General features: G+C 43.6%; 1 protein-coding gene across 3 annotated transcripts in view; it reads left to right on the forward strand.

Annotated features, from left to right (window-relative positions):
- The window catches only part of PYROXD2 (pyridine nucleotide-disulphide oxidoreductase domain 2), a 529,340-nt gene that overhangs the window by 228,297 nt on the left and 279,255 nt on the right, over positions 1–21,788 (forward strand). For all 3 annotated transcript variants that reach the window (XM_086922605.1, XM_086922607.1, XM_086922606.1), the window contains one exon: positions 20,805–20,958. In XM_086922605.1, the coding sequence (XP_086778731.1) occupies positions 20,805–20,958 (154 nt within the window). The remainder of the gene's footprint in view (positions 1–20,804; positions 20,959–21,788) is intronic.

Raw genomic sequence — 21,788 nt, forward strand, 5'->3', positions numbered from 1 at the left:
AGTCTATTTGGCTGGATATGAATGCCTTGGTGATGGTGCGTCTTGAGGATGGTGTAGCCATTTGAATATCTGACAAAGCATGCAGAGGGTGAAGAATCAGGAGGAGCATTAAATGTAGAGCAGCTGTTCACCTCACCATACACATTCGTAGTAGCAGGCAACATTACATTTCCAAAAAGAATGTGACTGCTTTTTTTTAAATCAGCACAGTGAATTGAACAAAAAGGGAAAGAGACAGAGCAGACAGAGAGATAAGCAATACAAACATATTACCTTGAAAATGAGAAACACAACCATGCACCATGGAATCAGGTGTGCATTGATGGAGAGGGTGGAAAATAAAGAATGAGAAGAACCAGAGTGAGAGGGCTGATATAGAGAAGGCAAGCTTTTAACTAATTTTAATGTTGACGCTTTTGGTCATGACATGTAGCGGTGTGTGTTCTGCTTGAGTCCTGCTAAAGGTCCGTTGTGTCTGCTGGTCCTCTCAACAGGCTTGTAGGCACATCAGCTGGTGAATGACTGAAAACACTGTAATGATGGTACCCGTGCACTAACTTTTATAAGGTCTGCACCTTTGTGTCTCTCTGGAGCATAAAGAGGAAGACTGCACCAAGTGTCGGTTGTTCCATTCCAAAAAGACTCTTAGATACCATTTTGCTTGACGCAGTTACATGCAGCCACAAACTATCGAGGAGACTCCCGATATATTCGGCAAAGATGTTGAGCAAGAAGAGATCGAGGTGTCGGCAGCGGCAGAGGGAGATGCCTTTTCCGTCCAGCACTCAGATTCAGAGTTGGAGATCGAGATGGAGTCCCATGATGTTCCATCTGGACAGGGTGCCATGAGTAACAAACACCCTTTGCCCACCAAACCCACTCCGACCAAGACAAAGGCTGCTGGGCCACCACTGCCATCAGACCATGGCAGGCACTGAGACTCTGATTCCAACTCCCCACCTCCTGGCTCGGCACTGAAACAGCAAGTCAAGCAGTCTGGTTTGGGCTCGAACCGAGGTGACACCCTCTCAGTTCCGAAGCATTGAGCATCAAAAGATAAAAGGAGAAATCCAGCACGGTGCCAAAACAAAAAGATGCTCCTCTAAAGACACAGGAGCCAATTCTGGAGAAAATGCAGCCCAAGCTGGATCTGAAACAGAAGACAATCCACATTAACCCTCAAACTGGACACATTACCACTATGCCAATGATACCTCCTCCCAAAAATATAGATCCACCGGGAGACACAGATCCCTATCTATATCCAACCAAACCTTCCCCTCCTGATGATAATAATGCATATCAAGAACTAATTGCTAAAGCAGCCACTTTATCATGTGGTCACTTTACATAAAGAAGACCTAGAAGAGGATTTCCTTTTTGAAACTTTAGGAAACACACACACAGAACATCTCAATCCTTGCCTATGTTAAAGGGTATGAGGAGGCGATATTTTTGAGGCTCCAGTTAGGTCGAGTATACAACAACTAGAGTGGATAAAAAATATAAACCCCCTCCATCTGACCCTTTTTTTTTTTAAGGGTCAGTTGCCTTTATATTCCTTAGTAGTGTCAAACATACGTCAAAGGGCAATAGCACAAACCTCAGGAGACGCACCTTCTTCTGGAAAAAGAGTAGCTGCTCAATCAGCTAATCTTTGGCGCATAGCCAACACTCAAGGACTGTTGGCTAGGTATGATAGGGTACACTGGAATGAGAAGGAAGAATTGTAAGACCTGGCACCATTGGCTTGGGTCTCCCTTCCATTTTTGCTGTTGCCTCATGTATTGTTGCTGGTGTTAGAGGCTTTGGGCACTGTGCCACTGCTATTCAGTGCCACAGTGCAAGTGCTCCCTATTGTAAATTGATATATTAATCAGTGGTTCCATGTTTGGCCATTTGGTTTACTTGTCAGACCCTAGTCTAGTGCACTGAGTGAGCCGAGGGCGTGTAAATCCAAATGCTGCTGGTGGGCCTGCAGCACTGGTTGTGCCACCCACAAAAGCCGCCTTAGAAAATGTGTCTAAGGTCTGCCATTGCAGAGCCTGTGTGCAGTCTGGAACTGCATGCTGACTGGGGAAGTGCACCCACTTGCCAGTCCCTAAACCTTCCCTTTTCTTCATATCAGTCACTCCTATGGTAGGCCCAAGGGCAGGGTGCATTGTACGGATAAGGTAGGACAAGCCCTGATGTTTGTGGCATGTCCTAATAGTGAATTACAGCTATTTTCGTTTTTCTTTTCACTATTGCAAGGCTACCTGTTCTCCATAGGCCAGAATGGGCTGTTAGATTAATACATGTTTATAATCCTAACTGTCTCAGAGAACAAGGAAGAAATTCGAGTTTAGTATGCCTGAACTCAGAATGATAAAATACATCTTTTAGTGAAGTTGGTTCTGTGTTTACAAATACCACTTTTAGAAAGTAGGTATTTGCTTGTCTAACCATTCAAACCTGCCTCTGCTAGGTTGTGTATTCCTTTGTCTGGTTTTGTGAGTGACAGGGCAGGGGGATTCCAAGAGATAGGCTGAGTCACCCAGTGGTGAATAGAGAGATCTGCATCTAGATGGGAGGGAGGGGTTGCACCTGAACTATGAATAGGGCTGTGCCTGCCTCCCACAATGCTAGCACAACCTCCTGGAGAGCGGCTGATGTCTCTGCCCTGCACACTGAAAGAAGAGAAGGGGTCCTGTAAACAAAGTGCTTCAGGACTGTACTTGCCTTACACAGTGCTGGCTCCACCTCCTGTGGGGCGTCTGATGTGCCTGCCCTGCTCTGTGAAAGGGAAGGAGAAGTCTGGTAAACAGAGTGCTTCAGAACTGGTTTGGACTGGGCAAAGGCCCCTCTCCCCTCAGAGAACAAAAGATTTTGGGGTATAAATATTGGGATCCTAATCCCATGAAATTAGATCACTTTGGAATACAAGAAGAAAACTTTACTGAGGAGAGGAACCTGAAGAAACTGAGGAAAGACTATTCCCAAGCTGAAGAGCTGCTTGGGGGATTGGCCTGCAGTGGTTGCCTTACTGCCAAAGGAAGGAGAAAGGAACTTTGTGTACTTTGCTTTCAACTTCTGAAGGATCTCCAAGGGCTTGGAAAAGAGCTTGCCACCTGCTGAAGTCTCAGGGACAACAGACTTCACCCGAATCTATGACAGAATATCGACGGACATAATATCGACCTACAGAACATCGAAGCTGGAATATCGAAGGCAAGTATATCGACACCCTATCTACAACATGGTAAGTACAAAAGTATCGAAACCAAAATATCAATGTTAAAAATATCGTAATTAAAAATATCGTTTTTTTTCTGTTAAAAAAAGTAAAATAAAGTAAATAATACTTATAAATAAAAGAAACATATTTAAAATTTTTTAATAATGTTTAAAATTAATAAATAATACATATTGAATAATATACCTTTAATTAAAAATAAACATAACATATAGGGGCCGATTCCGATCCGGTAAAAAGCGCTCCGAATAGCCGTTCGGAGCGTTTTTCACGTACGAATCGTACACTGCAATGTCCCCCGTACGTATGACGAAGTACGATTCGTACCAGGAGCTGGACTATGTACGAATCGTACAGAGACCGTACGACTCTAATCTCCGTACGAGTCTCACTCAGAACCCGCTGTACGCGACATCTGCACGGTTCGCGGCTGGTTTATATGACCCAGCAAGTACGATATGTGTCAGGTACGACCCTTTTTCTATGAGAGCTGAAAACAGCCGTAAAAGCAGAGTTCGCGACGAAACAGGTACGGAATGCCCCCCCCCCGGGTACGGCGCGTACCCCTGCGATCATGGGGGGTACGCACCGTACACCCAGCGTACATGGGGTACGCACCGTACCCCATGTACGCTGTGTGTACGGCGCGTACCCCATGTTCGCTGGGTGTACGGCCCGTACCCCCTATGATCGCAGGGGTAGGCGCCGTGCCCCTGCGATAATGGGGGGTACGCGCCGTACGGTGTGTATGTGATTGTGCGCTTTTCCTTACGAATCGCCCTTACCTGACGTGGAATGTACGTTTCGCGTCCTGATACCCAGGTCCGGATCGTACTCGTCGGGTCGTACGGCGTGTGTACGAGTCGTACGGAGACGGCTCCGGATGCGAATCGTACGGACGGTAATTTTACCGGATCGGAATCGGCCCCATAATATGTATACTTACCTAATAATACATTTTTATTAATTATTTTAATTACTTATAAATTATTAAAGTATACTATAAATTACAAAAAAATCTACATACATAAAATAATAACAAATAAAAATAAACAAATATATTTAATATATTAAAAAAATTAAATATACTTTCAATATTTTAAAACTTAATTAAATACAACCGTATCTAAAATAATACAAACAATATTAAATACATAAATAAATAAAACTACTAATTAAAGTCCAAGAAAAACTACAGTAATGAAAACATTGGATAGCGTAGAATGTAAAATTACTATTCCCACTCCAGAAAATTAAACAGTAGGGAAAGCGTTAAATAGCGTAAGGGTAAAAATTACTATTCCCACTCCAGAGAGTGAAACAGTAGGGAAAACGTTGGATAGCGTAAGGGTAAGAATTACTATTCCCACTCCAGAGAGTGCAACAGTAGGGAAAGTGTTGGATAGCGTAGGGGTAAAAATTACTGTTCCCACTCCAGAGAGTGCAACAGTAGGGAAAGCGTTGGATAGCGTAGGGGTAAAAATTGCTATTCCAACTCCAGAGAGTGAAACAGTAGGTAAAACGTTGGATAGTGTAGGGGTAAAAATTACTATTCCCACTCCATAGAGTGCAACAGTAGGGAAAGCGTTGGATAGCGTGGGGGTAAAAATGACTATTTCCACTCCAGAGAGTGCAACAGCACGGAAAGCGTTGGATACCATAGGGATAAAAATTACTATTCCAACTCCAGAGGGTGTAACAGTAGGGAAAACATTGGATAGCGTAGGGGTAAAATTGACTATTTCAATCCAGAGGGTGTAACAGTAGGGAAAACATTGGATAGCGTAGGTATAAATATTACTATTCCAACTCCAGAGTGTGCAACAGTAAGGAAAGCGTTGGATAGAGTAGGGGTAAAAATTACTATTCCAACTCCAAAGGGTGCAACAGTAGGGAAAGCGTTGGATAGCGTAGGGGTAAACATTACTATTCCAACTCCATAGTGTGTAACAGTAAGGAAAGCTTTGGATAGCTTAGGGGTAAAAATTACTATTCCTACTCCAGAGGGTGCAACAGTAGGGAAAGCGTTGGATAGTGTAGGGGTAAAAATTACTATTCCAACTCCAAAGGGTGCAACAGTAGGGAAAGCGTTGGATAGCGTAGGGGTAAAATTCATATTTCAACTCCAGAGGGTGCAACAGTAGGGAAAGCATTGGATAGCGGAGAATTTAAATATAACATACTTATAAATAATTTTTATATTTAAAATAATGTATAATTAAATTTTAAAATACATCTACATCATTTACAAACAATTAATAATTATTAAAAGCAATTACATTTGAATAATTAATTAACAATAAATTAACAACAAATACCAATAAATATTAATTAATAAATATTTCTCACCAAATAATGAATATTAAATAAAATATTTTTCATTACAAAAAAATCTTATTTAAAATTAATTCACAATTAAAAATAAATAAACAATAACATTATTTTTTATACCAAATAATACTTTGTTATAAAACATTGATTACCAATTAATTACAATTATTTTCCAATTAATAAGAAATAATTACCAATTAAAAATATTAATTGCCAATTAACAAAAATATTTACCAATTAATTAATGAATTACTAATTACAAAAATTATTTCCCAATTACAAACATGAATTACCTACGAAAAAAATTAAATAACAATTAAAAACATTAATTACCAATTAAAAAATAAATTATCAATTTAAATAATGATTGCCAATTAATAATTAATTATAAATAAAATAATTATCCATAACAAAAAAATCTAAATCATTAATTAATTACAACTAAATTACTTCCCACCCAATTCCCCTATAAACCCACAACCCGCTACAGAAATAAAAACAAAAATTAATTAAAATTAATTTATAATTCCTAAAAACCCACAACCCGCTCCGGTACTAAAACATAAAACTTACTTAAGAATAACATTATTAATATATAAAAATAATACACATATAATTTAAAAAAAATACTTAACAAAAACATATTACACATACATAATAAATACATAAAACTAATACAAATATCGATATTAGTAACATCGAAATTAGTTACATCGATATATATGCTATCGATATTACTAACTTCGATATTACTTACATCGATATAAATACATTCGATATTACTTACCTAAGGGTCGATATTCTGTCCAACTATATTCTTGACATCAAAATTCTGTACCTTCGATATTTCCAACTCGATATTTGTGTAGGTCGACAATTAGGAATCGATATTTAGACTGTGTACCACTTCACCCGCCAGCTCCCCAGAGTTCTTTGGAAGTGCCTGCTGCTGTTTTGGGCCTTCTGAGGAGCTGCGTGTCGCAAGAAGCTGGAAGCGCGACTCAGCTAGAAGAAGCGTGTCGCCGTCGCTGTGCCTTCCGTCGCAACTCCAAAGGAGTGTGTTGCCGCTGGAACTATTGCACTGCACCACATCTGTTAGAAGCGTGCCGCAACGAAGACGAAGCGCGTCTCCGTCGCTGCTGCTTCCGTTGCAACTCCAAAGGAGGTTGTTGCCGCTGTAGCTGTCGAATTGCACCGCATCGAGAGAAGTGTCTCGCAATGAGGTCGGAGTATGTCACCGTCTCTGTGCCTGTTGTCGCAACTCCGAAGGAGGGTGTCGCCTCTGAAACTGTCGCACTGCACCGCATTGAAGAAGAGCACCTCGCATCCCCGAGAAGCGCGCCGCCATAGGAGCTGCTGCCATCGCATTGTAGATGTCACCGCTGTAGTTGTCGCATCGTGCAGAATCTTCACGCATCGTGGGAGAAGAGTGTTGCCGCTGGAGCTGCTGCCGTCGCATCGCGGAACAAGGGTGTCACTGCTGCAGTCCACGCATCGAACCGAGAACTTCTCGCATCCCCGAGAAAAATGACACATCTGGAAGACCTTCACTTCTTTATTTCTTTGCACCTGAACTTTGACGCATTTCCCTCGCTACGACATTGCTTGTCCTGGGAGCGCAATGCAACTTAAGGTACATTGACGCAAGGTGTTGCATCTAAGAACTGAACTGAACTAAGCTTAATCTACCATCTTAAAGTAACAGTATTGTGTATTTTTGTTGTTTATGGTCTTGTGGTATCTCTATATAAAGCCTACTTATTTTGATATAAAACCTGTGTGGTGTCCATTTGTAGTGTTGTCACTGGGTTACTGTATGTGGTCACAAATGCTTAATACGCAACACCTCTGAGATAAAGCCTGTCTGCTCGTGCCAAGCTACCAAGGGGGTGAGCAGGGGTTATTTTAGGAGTGTAATCCCCTTATCCTGACTAGAGGCGAGGGTCCCTATTTGTCACAAGTACCTACCTGTGCCAAGTAGAGACCACCAAATCTAACATTGTTGGTCAGCGGAAGGGATTTTGGATTTGCATTTGTGACTTATGTACAGTGACTGGTGAACACTACTTAGTGAGTGCAGACCATAACGCAACCACATACTATTTGGAAGGTTCCTTTTTGGATTTTTGTTCTATTTTTGAAAGATGCCTGATTCAGTTTTCATGGGTGATACAGAATCCATAGCCTCTGTTGATAATGAATGGGAAGAAGAGAAGCTAGAGAGCTACAAAGTAAAGCATCTGAAGCACTTCTGCAAGAAATTCAAGGTTTCCACTTCTGGATTCAAAGTAAAGGAGGAATTCCACAAGGCGCTGAGGGCCTGGGTAGAAGCAGGAAAAACTCTTGAGATTGAGGAAGAGGATACCCAAACAATTGTGCAACAGGAGGGGCCAGTGGGTTCAGGGGGGAGGAGAGTACCTTCCCCCACATGTAGCATTGGTTCTGGCAAAAGTCTGTCTCCAGAGGAGTTGGAGGACAGAAAGAGATCAAGAATGCATGAAATGGGGTTGACAAAGTTCAAGGTGAATAGGCAACTGGAATTTGAAAATAGAAGGTTAGACATAGATGAAGAGAAAATGCAGTTTGAGCTTGAAAAAGTTTTGAGGGAGTTGGAGTTTAAAACCAAAGGTTTAGAAGTTACTCCCTCTGGTGGGTGTATACCGTCAACAGAAAGTAGAGTGTATATTCCCAAGGATGTGGTGAAAGAGTTTTACAAAAATGATGATATTGGTCAGTGGTTCAGAGCCTATGAGGTAGCCATGTCTTCCCACCGGGTCCCTGAGAGAGATTGGGGAGCGGGGTTGTGGGAAAGGTTCCTTAGTGAGGGGCGGGACACATTGTTAGACTTGCCTTCTGAAGTCCACAATTCATACAGCCACATGAAAGATGCATTGATGTCTAGATATGGTTTGACACCTGAGCTCTATAGGCAGAGGTTCAGGTAATGCAAAAAGTTAGAAAACAGTACTTGGGTTGAATATGTCACTTTCTTTTGCAGAGCATTAGATGGTTGGGTAAAGGCCAGCAAGGCTAATGATTTTCAATGGCTCTTTGATTTGATTGCATTGGAGCACTTGTCTGAAAATTGTTTTCCAGAGCTGCTCCAGCATCTGATAGATAGCAAACTGACTAACCCTAGGAAGCTTGCTGAGGAGGCGGACCGCTGGGTGAGCACCCGGGTCCACACGGGTCACGTGGGAGACTCATCCAAAGGTGGGCAGGGTCCCCAGCAGAAGAGTGGGGGGGACACGGGTAAACAGAAGGAGTTCCACAAAGGGCCCCAAAGTAGTCCCCAAGGGAACCAAGGGAAAGGTTCCCAGCCTCCCCCTGAGAAGAAGCAAGGGGCCCCAACAGGTAAACCTGTTCCCCAGGGGCCCCTGAAGTGTCACAAGTGTGGAGTTCTGGGTCATAAGGCAAATGATACTAGGTGCCGCCTGTTTGGTAAACCAGTACCCACTGGTGCTCCGCCCCTGCAGATGGCTAGTGTAGCCCCTGCAGATGGCTAGTGTAGCCTTGGGGGAGGAGATTGGTGTCCAAGGTGGGTGGGGTCCCGCACAGATGACGTTAGTCTCTTTAGGAGACTGTGAGATAGTCTCAGAAGCTCAGCTGCCCAAGAACACTAAGAAAATTGGGCAGCGAGTGACCAGCAATGGCCAAAAGGTGGAGTCTCTTAGAGATACAGAGCCAGTGTGATTGCTGTCAGGTGTCACCTGGTGTCTCAAGAGCAGATTATCCTGCATGCATTTTGCCGAATTGTTGCTGCCGATAACACAGAGTCATTATCCAATGCCTCAGGTTCCCTTTGAGTGGGGGGTCTCTGGTACTCTTCAGGTAGCTGTGAGGCCCGCCATGCCTGTTGACTGTTTGTTGGGGATCGATTTGGAGAGCTCCCCTTGGGAAAAGGTGGAGAAGAACACTCATTTGAAAATGGTTGGAATGACTGGGCGTGCGTGACCACATTTCAATGTCAGCCAGTAGGGGTGCTCAAGAGGACCTGGAGTCTGAGAGGGAGGCCCAGGAACCTGCAGAAGAGAGAAGTGGCGGGGCGCGGGAAACCAGCCCCCAAAGTTCCCACGGCCCAGGAGGAGGTAGACCCTGAGGGGAATGCCCTGGAGCCTACCGGGGAGCAAGTAGCTGAACTGGGGGACCTGCCTGAGCTGACCCATTAGCAGCAAGAAGGAGGCCCCTCCTGGGAAGAATTCTGCAAGGAGCAGAGAGAGTGCCCTTTTCTTATGGGCTTGCGGCAACAGGCTGCAAGCCAGGCAGCAGGTGATCAGTCAGGGTCACACTTAATTTACTGGGAAAATGGTCTCCTGTATAGTGAGCCTAAGGTTGATGAACCAGGGTCAGCCCATGTGCTGGTGGTAACCCAGAAGTTCAGATCCTTCCTACTGGGGCTGGCTCATGATGTGCCATTAGCAGGGCATTTGGGGCAGGACAAGACCTTTGAAAGGCTTGTTACCCACTTTCATTGACCCTAAATGCGCAATAGTTCAGACACTCATTGCAGGACTTGTCAGACTTGCCAGGCAAGTGGAAAGAGTGGGAGGAAGCACAAGGCTCTTCTCCAGCCATTCCCTGTGGTCAGTACCCCCTTTGAGCGGGTGGGGATTGACATTGTGGGGCCACTAGACCCAAGACAGCCATGGGCAACAGGTTCATCCTGGTCTTGGTGGACCATGCCACCCGGTACCCGGAAGCCATACCTCTGAGGACAGTGACGGCCTCCCTGGTGGGATGAGCACTGATGGGAATTTTCTCCCGAGTGGGATTCCCTCGCGAGGTAGAGTTTGACTAGGGGACCAACTTCATTTCCAAGCATATGAAGTCCCTGTGGCAGGAGTGCGGTGTAACTTACAAGTTCACCACTCCTTACCACCCCCAAGGAAATGGGTTGGTTGAAAGGTTCAACCGAACCCTAAAGGGCATGATTGAGGAACCTATGAGGCTTAAGTGGGACATCCTCTTACCATGCCTGTTGTTTGCATACCGTAAGGTGCCACAGAAATCTCCAGGGTTTAGTCCCTTTGAGCTTCTCTATGGACACCCAGTCAGAGACCTCTGAGTCTGGTCAAAGAAGGCTGGGAGCAATCTCCCAGTAAACCTCCCCAGGATGTACATAGCTACATGCTGGCCTTCAGGAACCAGACTAGGCATTTCAGACAACTCGCTGAGGCGAATCTGGAAGCCAGCCAGGAGGAGATGAAGCGATGGTATGACCAGAATGCCACTCTGGTAGAGCTTCAACCTGGACAAAAAGTGTGGGTCATGGCCCCAGTGGAGCCCTGCGTGCTCCAGGATAAGTGGACCGGACCATTTGGCGTTGTGGAGCACAAGAGTCCAGTTACCTACTTGGTGGACTTGCGGTCTCCTAGGAACCTCTTGAGGGTCCTACATGTCAACCGCCTTAAGCCCCACTTGGAGAGGTCTGAAGTGGGCATGCTCTTGGCATCGGATGCTGGGATGGAGGAGGAGACTGAGCTTCTTCCTGACCTCCAGTCAGCCTCAGAGTAAGATGGGTCAGTGGATGGTGTTAACCTCTCTTCCACCTGACCCATGAGCAACAGAATGACTGCCGCCAGTTGCTGGGACAGTTTTCTGATGTGTTCTCCCTGGTTCCTGGTGTCACAGATTGGTGCATCCATGATGTGGATATAGGAGACAGCCTACCTGTGAAGCACAAGTCTTACAGGGTAACTGACAGGGTGAGGGCTTGCATCAAGGAGGAGGTCTCAAAGATGCTTGCGCTATGGGTGATTGAGTCATCTAGCAGTCCTTGGGCCCACCCAGTGGTCTTGGTCCGAAAGGCTGCAGCGCTGGGTGCAGCACCTGAACTCCGGTTCTGTGTGGACTACAGAGGGCTCAATTCAATCACGAAGACTGACGCGCACCCCATCTCCAGAGCTGATGAGCTCATAGATCGGCTAGGGGCTGCACGGTACCTCAGCACGTTTGACTTAACGTCTGGGTACTGGCAGATCGCCTTGACTAATGGGGCAAAGGAGAGGTCAACAATCTCCACGTGAGGACCGTGTTATGCCCTTTAGGATGAAGAATGCACCTGCCACCTTTCAGAGGTTGGTCAACTAGGTGTTGGGTGGACTGGATGAGTTCAGTGCTGCCTACCTGGATGACATTGCAATGTTCAGTGCCAGTTGGGAGGAACATCTGCGCCACCTCTGGGAAGTGTTGATGGCGCTGCGGAAAGCAGGCCTCACGATCAAGGCAAGTTAGTGCCAGATCGGGCAAGGTTCCGTGGTGTACTTGGGACACCAAGTTGGGAGCTGCCAGGTGGCGCCCCTACAACCCAAGATTGAAACCATCCTGGCTTGGGAGCCACCCAAACCCCAGACAGAGGTGAAAGCCTTCGTAGGTATCACATGGTATTACAGGAGGTTTGTCAAGGGGTATGACAACATTGTTGCACCCTTGACGGAGCTGACTTCCAGGAAGCAGCCCAAGAAGGTGATCTGGACTTACACCTGTCAGAAACCTTTTGAGGCCCTGAAAGCTGCCATGTGCATGGAGCCCGTGCTACGGGCACCCAACTTTTCAAGTAAGTTTATCGTTCAGACAGATGCTTCAGAGCATGGTGTGGGGGCTGTTCTGTCACAGATGAATGAGGAGGGCCTAGATCAACCTGTAGCCTTTATTATTAGAAGGTTACTTCCACTGGAACGAGGTGGAGTGCTATTGAGCGTGAGGCATTTGCTGTGGTCTGGCAACTGAAGAAGTTGAAACCATACTTGTTTGGAACTCACTTCCGGGTTCAGACAGACCACAGGCCCCTCAGATGGTTGATGCAGATGAGGGGTGAGAATCCAAAGCTGCTGAGGTGGTCTATTTCCCTACAGGGTATGGACTATACAGGAGAACACCGCCCTGGTACAGAACACGCCAATGCTGATGGTCTGTCCGGATTTTTCCGCCTTAGTGATGAGAACTCCCAGGAGTTAGGGTAGTTCTCCCCACATTTCAGCTGGAGGGGACACGTGTTAGACCTGGCACCATTTTTTCTTTTGCCTCATGTATTTTTGCTGGTATTAGATGCTTAGGGCACAGTGCCACTGCTATTCAGTGCCACCGTGCAAGTGCTCCCTATTGTGGTTCCATGTTTGGCTATTTGGTTTACTTGTCAGACCCCAGTCTAGTGCACTGAGTGAGCCCAGGACGTGTAAATCCAAATGCTGCTGGTGGGCCTCAAAACACACAAGATGATGGACGGAATGTTTCACAATGGCAAAACATTCACCCCCAGTCACAGATCTGGGTTTAATCCATTGTTATTTTGCTCACCAAGCCACCCCAATTCAGACATGGCCATATGAAAATCAGTCTTGACCCTGTGCCTCATGGGAACAGTCCAGACCGAACTGCCAAGCCATGTCTGCAGCACTGGTTGTGCCACCCACAAAAGCAGCCTTGTAAAATGTGTCTGCCATTGCAGAGCCTGTGTGCAGTCTGGTACAGTCATACTGACTGGGCACCCACTTGCCAGTCCCTAAACCTTCCCTTTCCTTCATATCAGTCACCCCTATGGTAGGCCCAAGGGCAGAGTGCATTGTAAAGATAAGGTAGAACAAGCCCTGATGTGTGTGGCATGTCCTAATAGTGAATTATAGCAATTTGCGCTGTTCACTATTACAAGGCTAACTGTTCTCCATAGGCCAGAATGGGCTGTTAGATTATTACATGTTTATAATCCTAACTGTCTCAGAGAACATGGTAGAAAATCGAGTTCAGCATGCCTGAATTCAGAATGATAAAATACATCTTTTAGTGAAGTTGGTTTTAACATTCTGTGTTTGCAAATACCACTTTTAGAAAGTAGGTATTTGCTTGTCTAACCATTCAAACCTGCCTCTGCTAGGCTGTGTATTCCTTTGTCTGGTTTTGTGAGTGACAGGGCTGGTGGATTCCTAGAGACAGGCTGAGTCACCCAGTGATGAATAGAGAGATCTTCATCTAGATGGGAGGGAGGGGTTTCACCTAAACCTTGAATAGGGCTGTGCCTGCCTCCCACAATGCTGGCTCCACCTCCTGGGAAGCAGATGATGTGCCTGCTCTGCGCTGTGAAAGGGAAGGAGAAGTCTGGTAAACAGAATGCTTCAGAACTGGTTTGGACTGGGCAAAGGTCCCTCTCCCCTCAGAGAACAAAGGATTTTGGGTTATAAATATTGGGACCGGATCCCATGAAATTAGATCACTTTGCACTACAAGACAAAACCTTTACGAGGAGAGGAACTTTAAGTGCTGCTTGGGGGATTGGCCTGCAGTGATTGCCTTACTGCCAAAGGAAGGATAAAGGAACTTTGTGTACTTTGCTTTCAACTTGTGAAGGATCTCCAAGGGATTGGAAAAGAGATTGCCTCCTGCTGAAGTCTCAGGGACAACAGACTTCACCCCCAGCTCCCCAGAGTTCTTTGGAAGTGCCTGCTGCTGTTTTGAGTCTTCTGAGGAACTGCGTGTCACAAGGAGCTGGAAGCGCGACTCAATGAGAAGAAGCGTGTCGCTGTGCCTGCCGTCGCAACTCTGAAGGAGAGTGTCGCAGCTGGAACTGTTGGACTGCACCTCATCGGAGAGAAGCGTGCCGCAACAAAGAGGAAGCGTGGCGCCATTTCTGCCGCTGCCGTCGCAACTTAGAAGGAGCGTGTCGGCGCTGTTGCTGTCGCATTGCACCACATCGAGAGAAGGGTCTTACAATGAGGTAGGAGCGTGTCACTGTCGCTGTGCCTGCTGTCGCTACTCCGAAGGAGGGTGTTGCTGCTGGAACTGTCGCACTGCACCGCATCGAAGAAGAGCACCTTGCATCCCCGAGAAGCGCGCCGGCGTCTGAGCTGCTGCCATTGCATCGTAGATGTCGCCGCTGTAGTTGTCGCATCGTGCGGAAGCTTCACGCATCGTGGGAGAAGAGTGTCGCCGCTAGAGCTGCTGCCGTTGCATCACGGAACAAGGGTGTTGCCGCTGCAGCCTACGCATCGAACCAAGAACTTCTCGCATCCCCGAGAAGCGTGCCGCATCTAGAATATCTTCACGTCTTTATTCCTTTGCACCTGAACTGTTAGGCATTTCCCTCGCTGCGACATTGCTTGTCGTGGCAGCGCAACGCAACCTAAGGTACATTGACGTAAGGTGTTGCATCTAAGAACTGAACTGAACTAAGCTTAATCTACCATCTTAAAGTAACAGTATTGTGTATTTTTGTTGTTTATGGTCTTGTGGTAACTCTATATAAAGTCTACTTATTTTTTATATAAACCATGTGTGGCGACCATTTGTAGTGTTGTCACTGGGTTACTGTATGTGGTCACAAATGCTTAACACACAACGCCTTTGAGATAAAGCCTGTCTGCTCGTGCCAAGCTACCACGGGGGTGAGCAGGGGTTATTTTAGGAGTGTAATCCCCTTATCCTTACTATAGGCGAGGGTCCCTATTTGTCACAAGTACCTACCTGTGCAAACTAGAGACCCCCAAATCTAACAAGAATTATTACAATATTTCCCGGAAGAACATAGAAAAAAGGGGAGGAAATAGTGCAGGAAGGCGTGTTTATTTCCAATTCATCCATTAGATGTGCTTTGAATGCTGCAGATACCCCAGGTAGAGGACTCAATACCAGCATTCTACTAAGGTGACATGCATGGCTCCGAATTTCTGGTTTCAAACCATAGGTTCAACAAACTATACTTAATGCACCATTTTACAAAGAACACCTTTTTGGGCCTCAGATAGACCAATCGCTAGAGAAAATGAAAAAGGACACAGAAGTGGCAAAATCAATTGGCGCACTTCAGTCTCTGTCTAATAGATGTTCCGTATGTCGCTCCTTCTACAGAATGGGCTCCAAAAATAATACCACAGATGCCACCACATCTTCGTATAAAACACAGCCACAGTATTCCTCCTCTAGAGGATTCCATAGAGGTGGATATAGAGGGAACAACTTTATAGAAGGTAGAGGTACAACATTATATACCCCTCATCCACGAACAAACAGTGACTTGATATCAATTCCCCCGATCATTCTTCACCTGTCAGGGGAAGATTGCATCAGTTTCTCCCCATTTGGCAATCAATAACAACAGACAAATGGGCGTTGGACATTATCCAACATGGTTATTGCCTGGAACTCACAAGCAACACTCCCAACATTCCACCTCATATTCACAAACTGCCTTTGGAACACAAAACACCTGCTCAAACAAGAAGTACAAGCTCTTCTAACAAAAGGAGCTTTTGAACTCGTCCCATTACAACAACAAGGAACAGGATATATTCACTATACTTCCTAATTCCCAAAAATGACGGTTCGTTTAGACCAATATTGGATCTCAGACCTTTAAAACTTTACATATTATCAGAACACTTCCATATGGTCACTCTACAAGTACTTCCACTTTTGCAGCAAGGCGACTTTATGTCAACACTAGACTTAAAAGACGCATACTTTAATATACCCGTTCACCAAGCACATCGCAAATACCTCAGATTTGTGATAGGAAAAAATCAAATCAGAGTAACAACTGCACCCAGAGTGGTCACCAAGTGCCTGGCAGTAGTAGCAGCACATCTAAGATGACAACAAATGCATGCTTTCCCATACTTAGATGATTGGCTCATAAAAGCCAGCACATATCACAAGTGTGTACATCACGCTCAAATCACCATAAATCTTCTACATCAATGGGGATTCACAGTCAATACACAAAAATCCTATCTTTGACTCAACCAAACCCAACCATATCTGGGAGCCATTCTAAACTCTCAAATGGCTTTAGCATATCCAAATGCAGCCAGGATTCAGAACGTTCATACATTGTTACTACAGTTTCAAAACAACCAGTGTCTCTCATCCAAAGCATTCATGCAGTTACTAGGGATGATTGCCTTATGAATTGTCATAGTGCATCATGCAAGGCTAAACATGCATCCTCTACAAGAATGCTAAGCACGTCAGTGGAATCAATCACAGGGTCAGCTAACAGATCTAGTGTTGGTAGACAGCCGCACTCATCTGCAGTGGTTGACCACACAAAATGTATCAAAAGGGCGACCCCTTATCAACCCTATTCCACAAGTCGTGCTCACAACAGTTGCAGCTCTCACAGAGTGGGGAGCACACTTACAACAAATAACAGTCCAGGGTCTTGGAAACTCCAAACAGACCCATCACACCAACTACCTAGAGATGCAAGAAGTTCAACTAGCGTTAAAAGCATTTCCTCCTCACCTAGCAAGGAAAGTTGTCTTAATCCAGACGGACAATATGACAGCAAGGTACTATGTACAAAAATAGGGGACACACACACACAATCTATGCAACTGTTACGCCTCTCTCCGACCATTTGGCATTGGACAATTCATCCCAAAATCCAGCTACTGGCAGAACACCTTCCAGGCACGGACAACATCTTTGCTGATCTCCTCAGCAGAATAAAACAACAAATACATGAATGGGAACTTCACTCACAAGTTCTCCTTCCATACTTTCAAAAATGGAGATTTTCACAAATAGACCTCTTTGGCACAGCACAGAACTCAAAATTCCCAGACTTCGCCTCCAGGTTCCCACACCCTCTATCCAAAGTCAATGCCCTGTGGATGACTAGTGAGGGATATTTGCTTATGCATTTCCGCCTCTCCAAACTCAGGCAGACATCTCAAACTGATTCTCGTAGCTCCTACTTGGGCTTGTCAACCATGGTTCTACACACTATTAGAATTGTCAGTGGTTCCACATCAGAAGCTTCACATAATGTCAATCTTTCTCACTCAGAAGTGTGGAGAAATCAGACATCCAAGTCCCAAGGAACTCAACCTAGCGATTTGGCTCCCGAAGTCATACAGCTTGGCTATCTAAATCTATCGCCAAATTGTATGACAATTCTTAAATAAGCAAGGAGCCCTACAACTAGAGCATGTTACGCAGCAAAGTGGAAAAGATTTGTCATATATTGCAATAATAATTCAATTGATCCACTAGATGCATCCTACAAATTATTATTTGTTATCTTTTGCATCTACAACGCACAGGTTTAGCATACACATCTATTCCCCTACACCTTGCACCAGTAGCTGCAAATCTTCAAACCAGGCAACATTTAGCTTTATTCAAAGTTCCAGTAATCAAAGCCTTTATGTAAGGCCTCAAAAGAAGAATACCACCCTGGGTACCCCCTGCACCTGACTGGAACCTCAGCTGGTTCTTACAAGACTTATGAGATCACCTTTTGAACCATCCCACAATTGTCCATTACAATTTCTTTCATGGAAGGTTGCCTTCTTAATCCCTATCTCTTCACTAAGACGGGCTAGTGAGTTACAGGCATTAACCTTAGAACACTTCTTTCAACTCCATAAAGATAGGATAGTTATTCGTACAAATCCAAAGTGTCTTCCAAAAGTTATCTCAGCTTTCCATATTAACCAATCAGTTGAGTTACCTGTGTTCTTCCCTCAACCTGATTCAGTAGCAGAAAGAACTCTACACAAACTTGATGTCAAAAGAGCACTATTTTACTACATTGATAGGACAAAAGATTTTCGTAAAATAAAACACCTTATTGTTGCCTTTGCTCCACCTCATAAAGGGAAACCTATCTCTAAAGCTGGTATTTCAAAATGGATTGTCAAATGTATTCAAACTTGCTATGTTAAAGCTAAAATAACTTTAACTGTACCTCCTAGAGCACTCGTAAAATAGGAGCCTCTGTGGCCTTTTTAGGTAACATTCCCATAGCTGACATATGTAAGGCAGCTACATGGTCCACACCACAAACATTTACCAAACTTTATTGTGTGGATATATTAGCACGTCACCATGCTAATGTAGGGCGGCAGTGCTAAAAACTCTTTTTCTAACAACTGCAACACCCACTGGTTAGCTACCGCTTTGGGAGAGGTACTGCTATACAGTCAATGCAAAACATGTGTATCTAGAGCACACATGCCTCGAACGGATTATGCTACTTACCCTGTAAGCATCTTTTCTTAGCATGTAGAGCTGCAGATTCACATGCACCCTCCCTTCTCCTCGGACACCTATGGTTGTTGCAGTTCTTATTATTCATATTACATACGCATGGACATCAATGTACTACATTGACTTACTCCATTCTCACCCTCTTGCGGGAAAACCATCTAACAATGTTGATGCCCATGCCCATTATCACCTAAAGGAGGAGTCCCTTTGCCTATTGACAGGAAAAGACTTCTTCGAAGAAAAACAACTTGCAAACAACCAGACCCAACACTAGATGGCAGAAGTATGCAAAGCATGTGAATCTACAGCTCTATAGGCCAAGAACAGATGGTTACAGGGTAAGTAATATAATCCATATTCTTCAGGGACAAAACATGACCATTCATAATAGAAAGACTCAATCTCTTTTATGTAGGGACCAAGTAGCATTATAGTGAAGTGCTCTTCTTAAGGTCTGTGTTAGTTAATGCTCTGGGTGGATGGTTTGATCAAGATTTAGGCTGACATGTAGGATGTCTTAGGTTTATAACTCATTGTATCTGACCAAAGAGGGTTAATAATAAGTAGGGCTGCTTAACAAATTAATGGATGTAATTAATTATATATAGCTACAGGTTAATTCAAAACTCTCCTGAACCGTGTATGTTATGGTATATTATTATATATGAATAAAACGCTTTTAGAAAAAGCTGCTTTTCCCTAACTATAGCCAGAAATAATTTGTTTAAGTTCCAAAAAGAGAATGTAGTTTGCATGTGGTGAATCAAGCTATGTAAACACATTACGGAACAACTTCTACCATGCCAAATACAATCAACACTTGGCAGGAATTCATGTGTGGTTTGGAGAGAGATCTCCAATTCACAAAATACATTTCTTTGTAGAAACCCCGGAATCAAAGTCAAAAACAAGAAAATCCATTAGCATTCCTGGTTAAACCAAGGAATTTTAAAAATATAACTTGCGGTAAAGAAAAGTTCTTATTCAGTTTTAGACAGTGTGACTCCTTTTACACATTACACAGTATACACATATGACAGATTAATATAGAATCAATCCATAACTTTCGGCCAAGATCAATGTACATTGCTATGAACTAAATACATTTTAATAACACCAATTAATGAAAGTGTACCTGTTATAAAGGCACACCCTTATGGGAACTTGCAGTCACAAGTTTTATAGTCTGTGCAAAGTATCAATGTTTGTAGACATTTCAGACTTATTTGTATCAGGAGAGTAGGAATAATTGAATCAGAGTAGTGGTCTGGGGATACTTCCCTGTAAACCTCCTTACTCGCTGTCTCAGGGTGGTATAGTACTTCCACAGTCTTTTTGGATAGGTCCTTAGCTTGACTGGGTCTAATACAAACAGTGATTGATTCTAGGTATTGTTTGTGTTACACAGCTTCAGTGTAAGTGTGACAGGTCAGGATGACATTGTTTTTTGCTGATTTGCTCTCTGCTTCAAAGTCTTCGCTATAACAATTAGAGTTTAATAAACTGCCAGCCAAAAGTAATTCCTGCGAGTCTTATTAAAATGTTTACTGGCGATTCTTTAACAATAGTCCTGCCTAGGCTTGTTTTACTTTGTTCTTTTCCAGAGGATCTGTTTTTGAAAGACATGCCAAAATGGTAAACCGTGTTATGAGGCTCTTTAATCCATGTGTTTCTTTTATTTGACAACGATTAAAAGACTTCTAATAAATAGAATTACGTTTATTGCTGATTGACTATTGCAATTTGGATCCATCAGTTTAACATCGAAATAACGCATGGTGATAAGAAAAAATGTATTGAGCACAGGAAAGATGATGTAAAAAGACAGTGAAATGTAAGCACTTGAGTGCCAGCTCAAAACGCTTTGTATGTAAGTCTCACTTGCTGGCGGGAAATGCCCTTATTGATCTTTTGTAACAATCTTGTAATTTACAAAGTTACTTAAATACAAAGGTGTAATACATGTACAGTAAATAGAACATACGGATAAATTGCAAACTTGTAAGTTGCATAAAGGAAATGTTGCGAGGAGTGTCTGCGTTTTATATGAAAAAAGAGCACCCCGAATAGTGAAGCATTGACGTATCATATTTGAAGATGTTTAAGCCCTTCTGTTCTTTAAAAAAAAGAAAAGTCATTTCTGAAGTCTCATATCTAAAGTGAGATCCATGAAAAGTTCTTGTTTCCCTTTAATTCAAATTTTAGATTCCATTTGTAAACAAATATTTCAGCAGGAATTTGCTTTACCTTTCAGGCTTTTCCAGAATATGAGAACTTTATGAACCGGCTAGTCTTCGCCATTGACCCGTTACTGGATGCAGCTCCCTTAGACGCTACAGCCATGACGCAAGGATCACTGCGTCAGAGACTGCATGCATTTTCAGCACTCCGTCCTCTGCTCAAAGCAGGTAAGTTGGGTTTACAGTTACATTAGAAGATATCTAAACTCCAGATGAATCCTTAAATCAGATTGATTTCTATTATTTTATTTTTTTGTATAGTGCTATGTACAGCTTCTATCAATCTTCGAACGAGGTACAAAGGAACCTGCAGGCAAACATATTAGAATCCATGAGGGACCATAATCGTGAACTTCTATTCCTTCTGTTAAGTGACCCAAGAGAGGACTAGAGTGCACTGCTGGGTTAATTATATCAATTACCACAGCACATTAGGTATGGAAGATATCTATCCAATACTTTGAAAATGAAAATAAAAAAAAAATGAGTCCAATAGCATACTCATTAGCAGTGTAGATGTGCGAATTTTCGAAAGTTTTTTTTCAAATGACCAGTAGTCCTCACAAATTCTATGATTTCTACCCATAAATCATAAATATTTATGCAGTTGGGTTTCTGCCTCAACATTTTGACTTCACACTCCCCTTAAGTTGTTTAGAAGGAAAAATACTACCAACATCTATCCACTTTCAAAGTATCAAAAACATAATTGTAAGTTATTTCATGAGTAAATTTCACATCAATTGTTGGCACCAACAATGACTCATCAAAAACTGTTGCGAATTTTTTATGTAAAAACGCCACCATACACAAGAAAAGTAGGAGACTTTTCGACTCATGCATAAGTCAGTCATCAGGTACAATCCATAATAAAAGAAGTTTGTACACCCCAAAGTTTCAGATAAACAACTTATATCAGTGCATAAGCAGAGGAATGTATGTTTTAACCTATTCCCACCCTGATGCACTGTTCATGTACTTCAAGAGAGCTTGTCTAC

The sequence above is a fragment of the Lissotriton vulgaris genome, chromosome 5 (genome assembly GCF_964263255.1).
Source record: "Lissotriton vulgaris chromosome 5, aLisVul1.2, whole genome shotgun sequence".
In the NCBI taxonomy this organism is placed as follows: Eukaryota; Metazoa; Chordata; class Amphibia; order Caudata; family Salamandridae; genus Lissotriton; species Lissotriton vulgaris.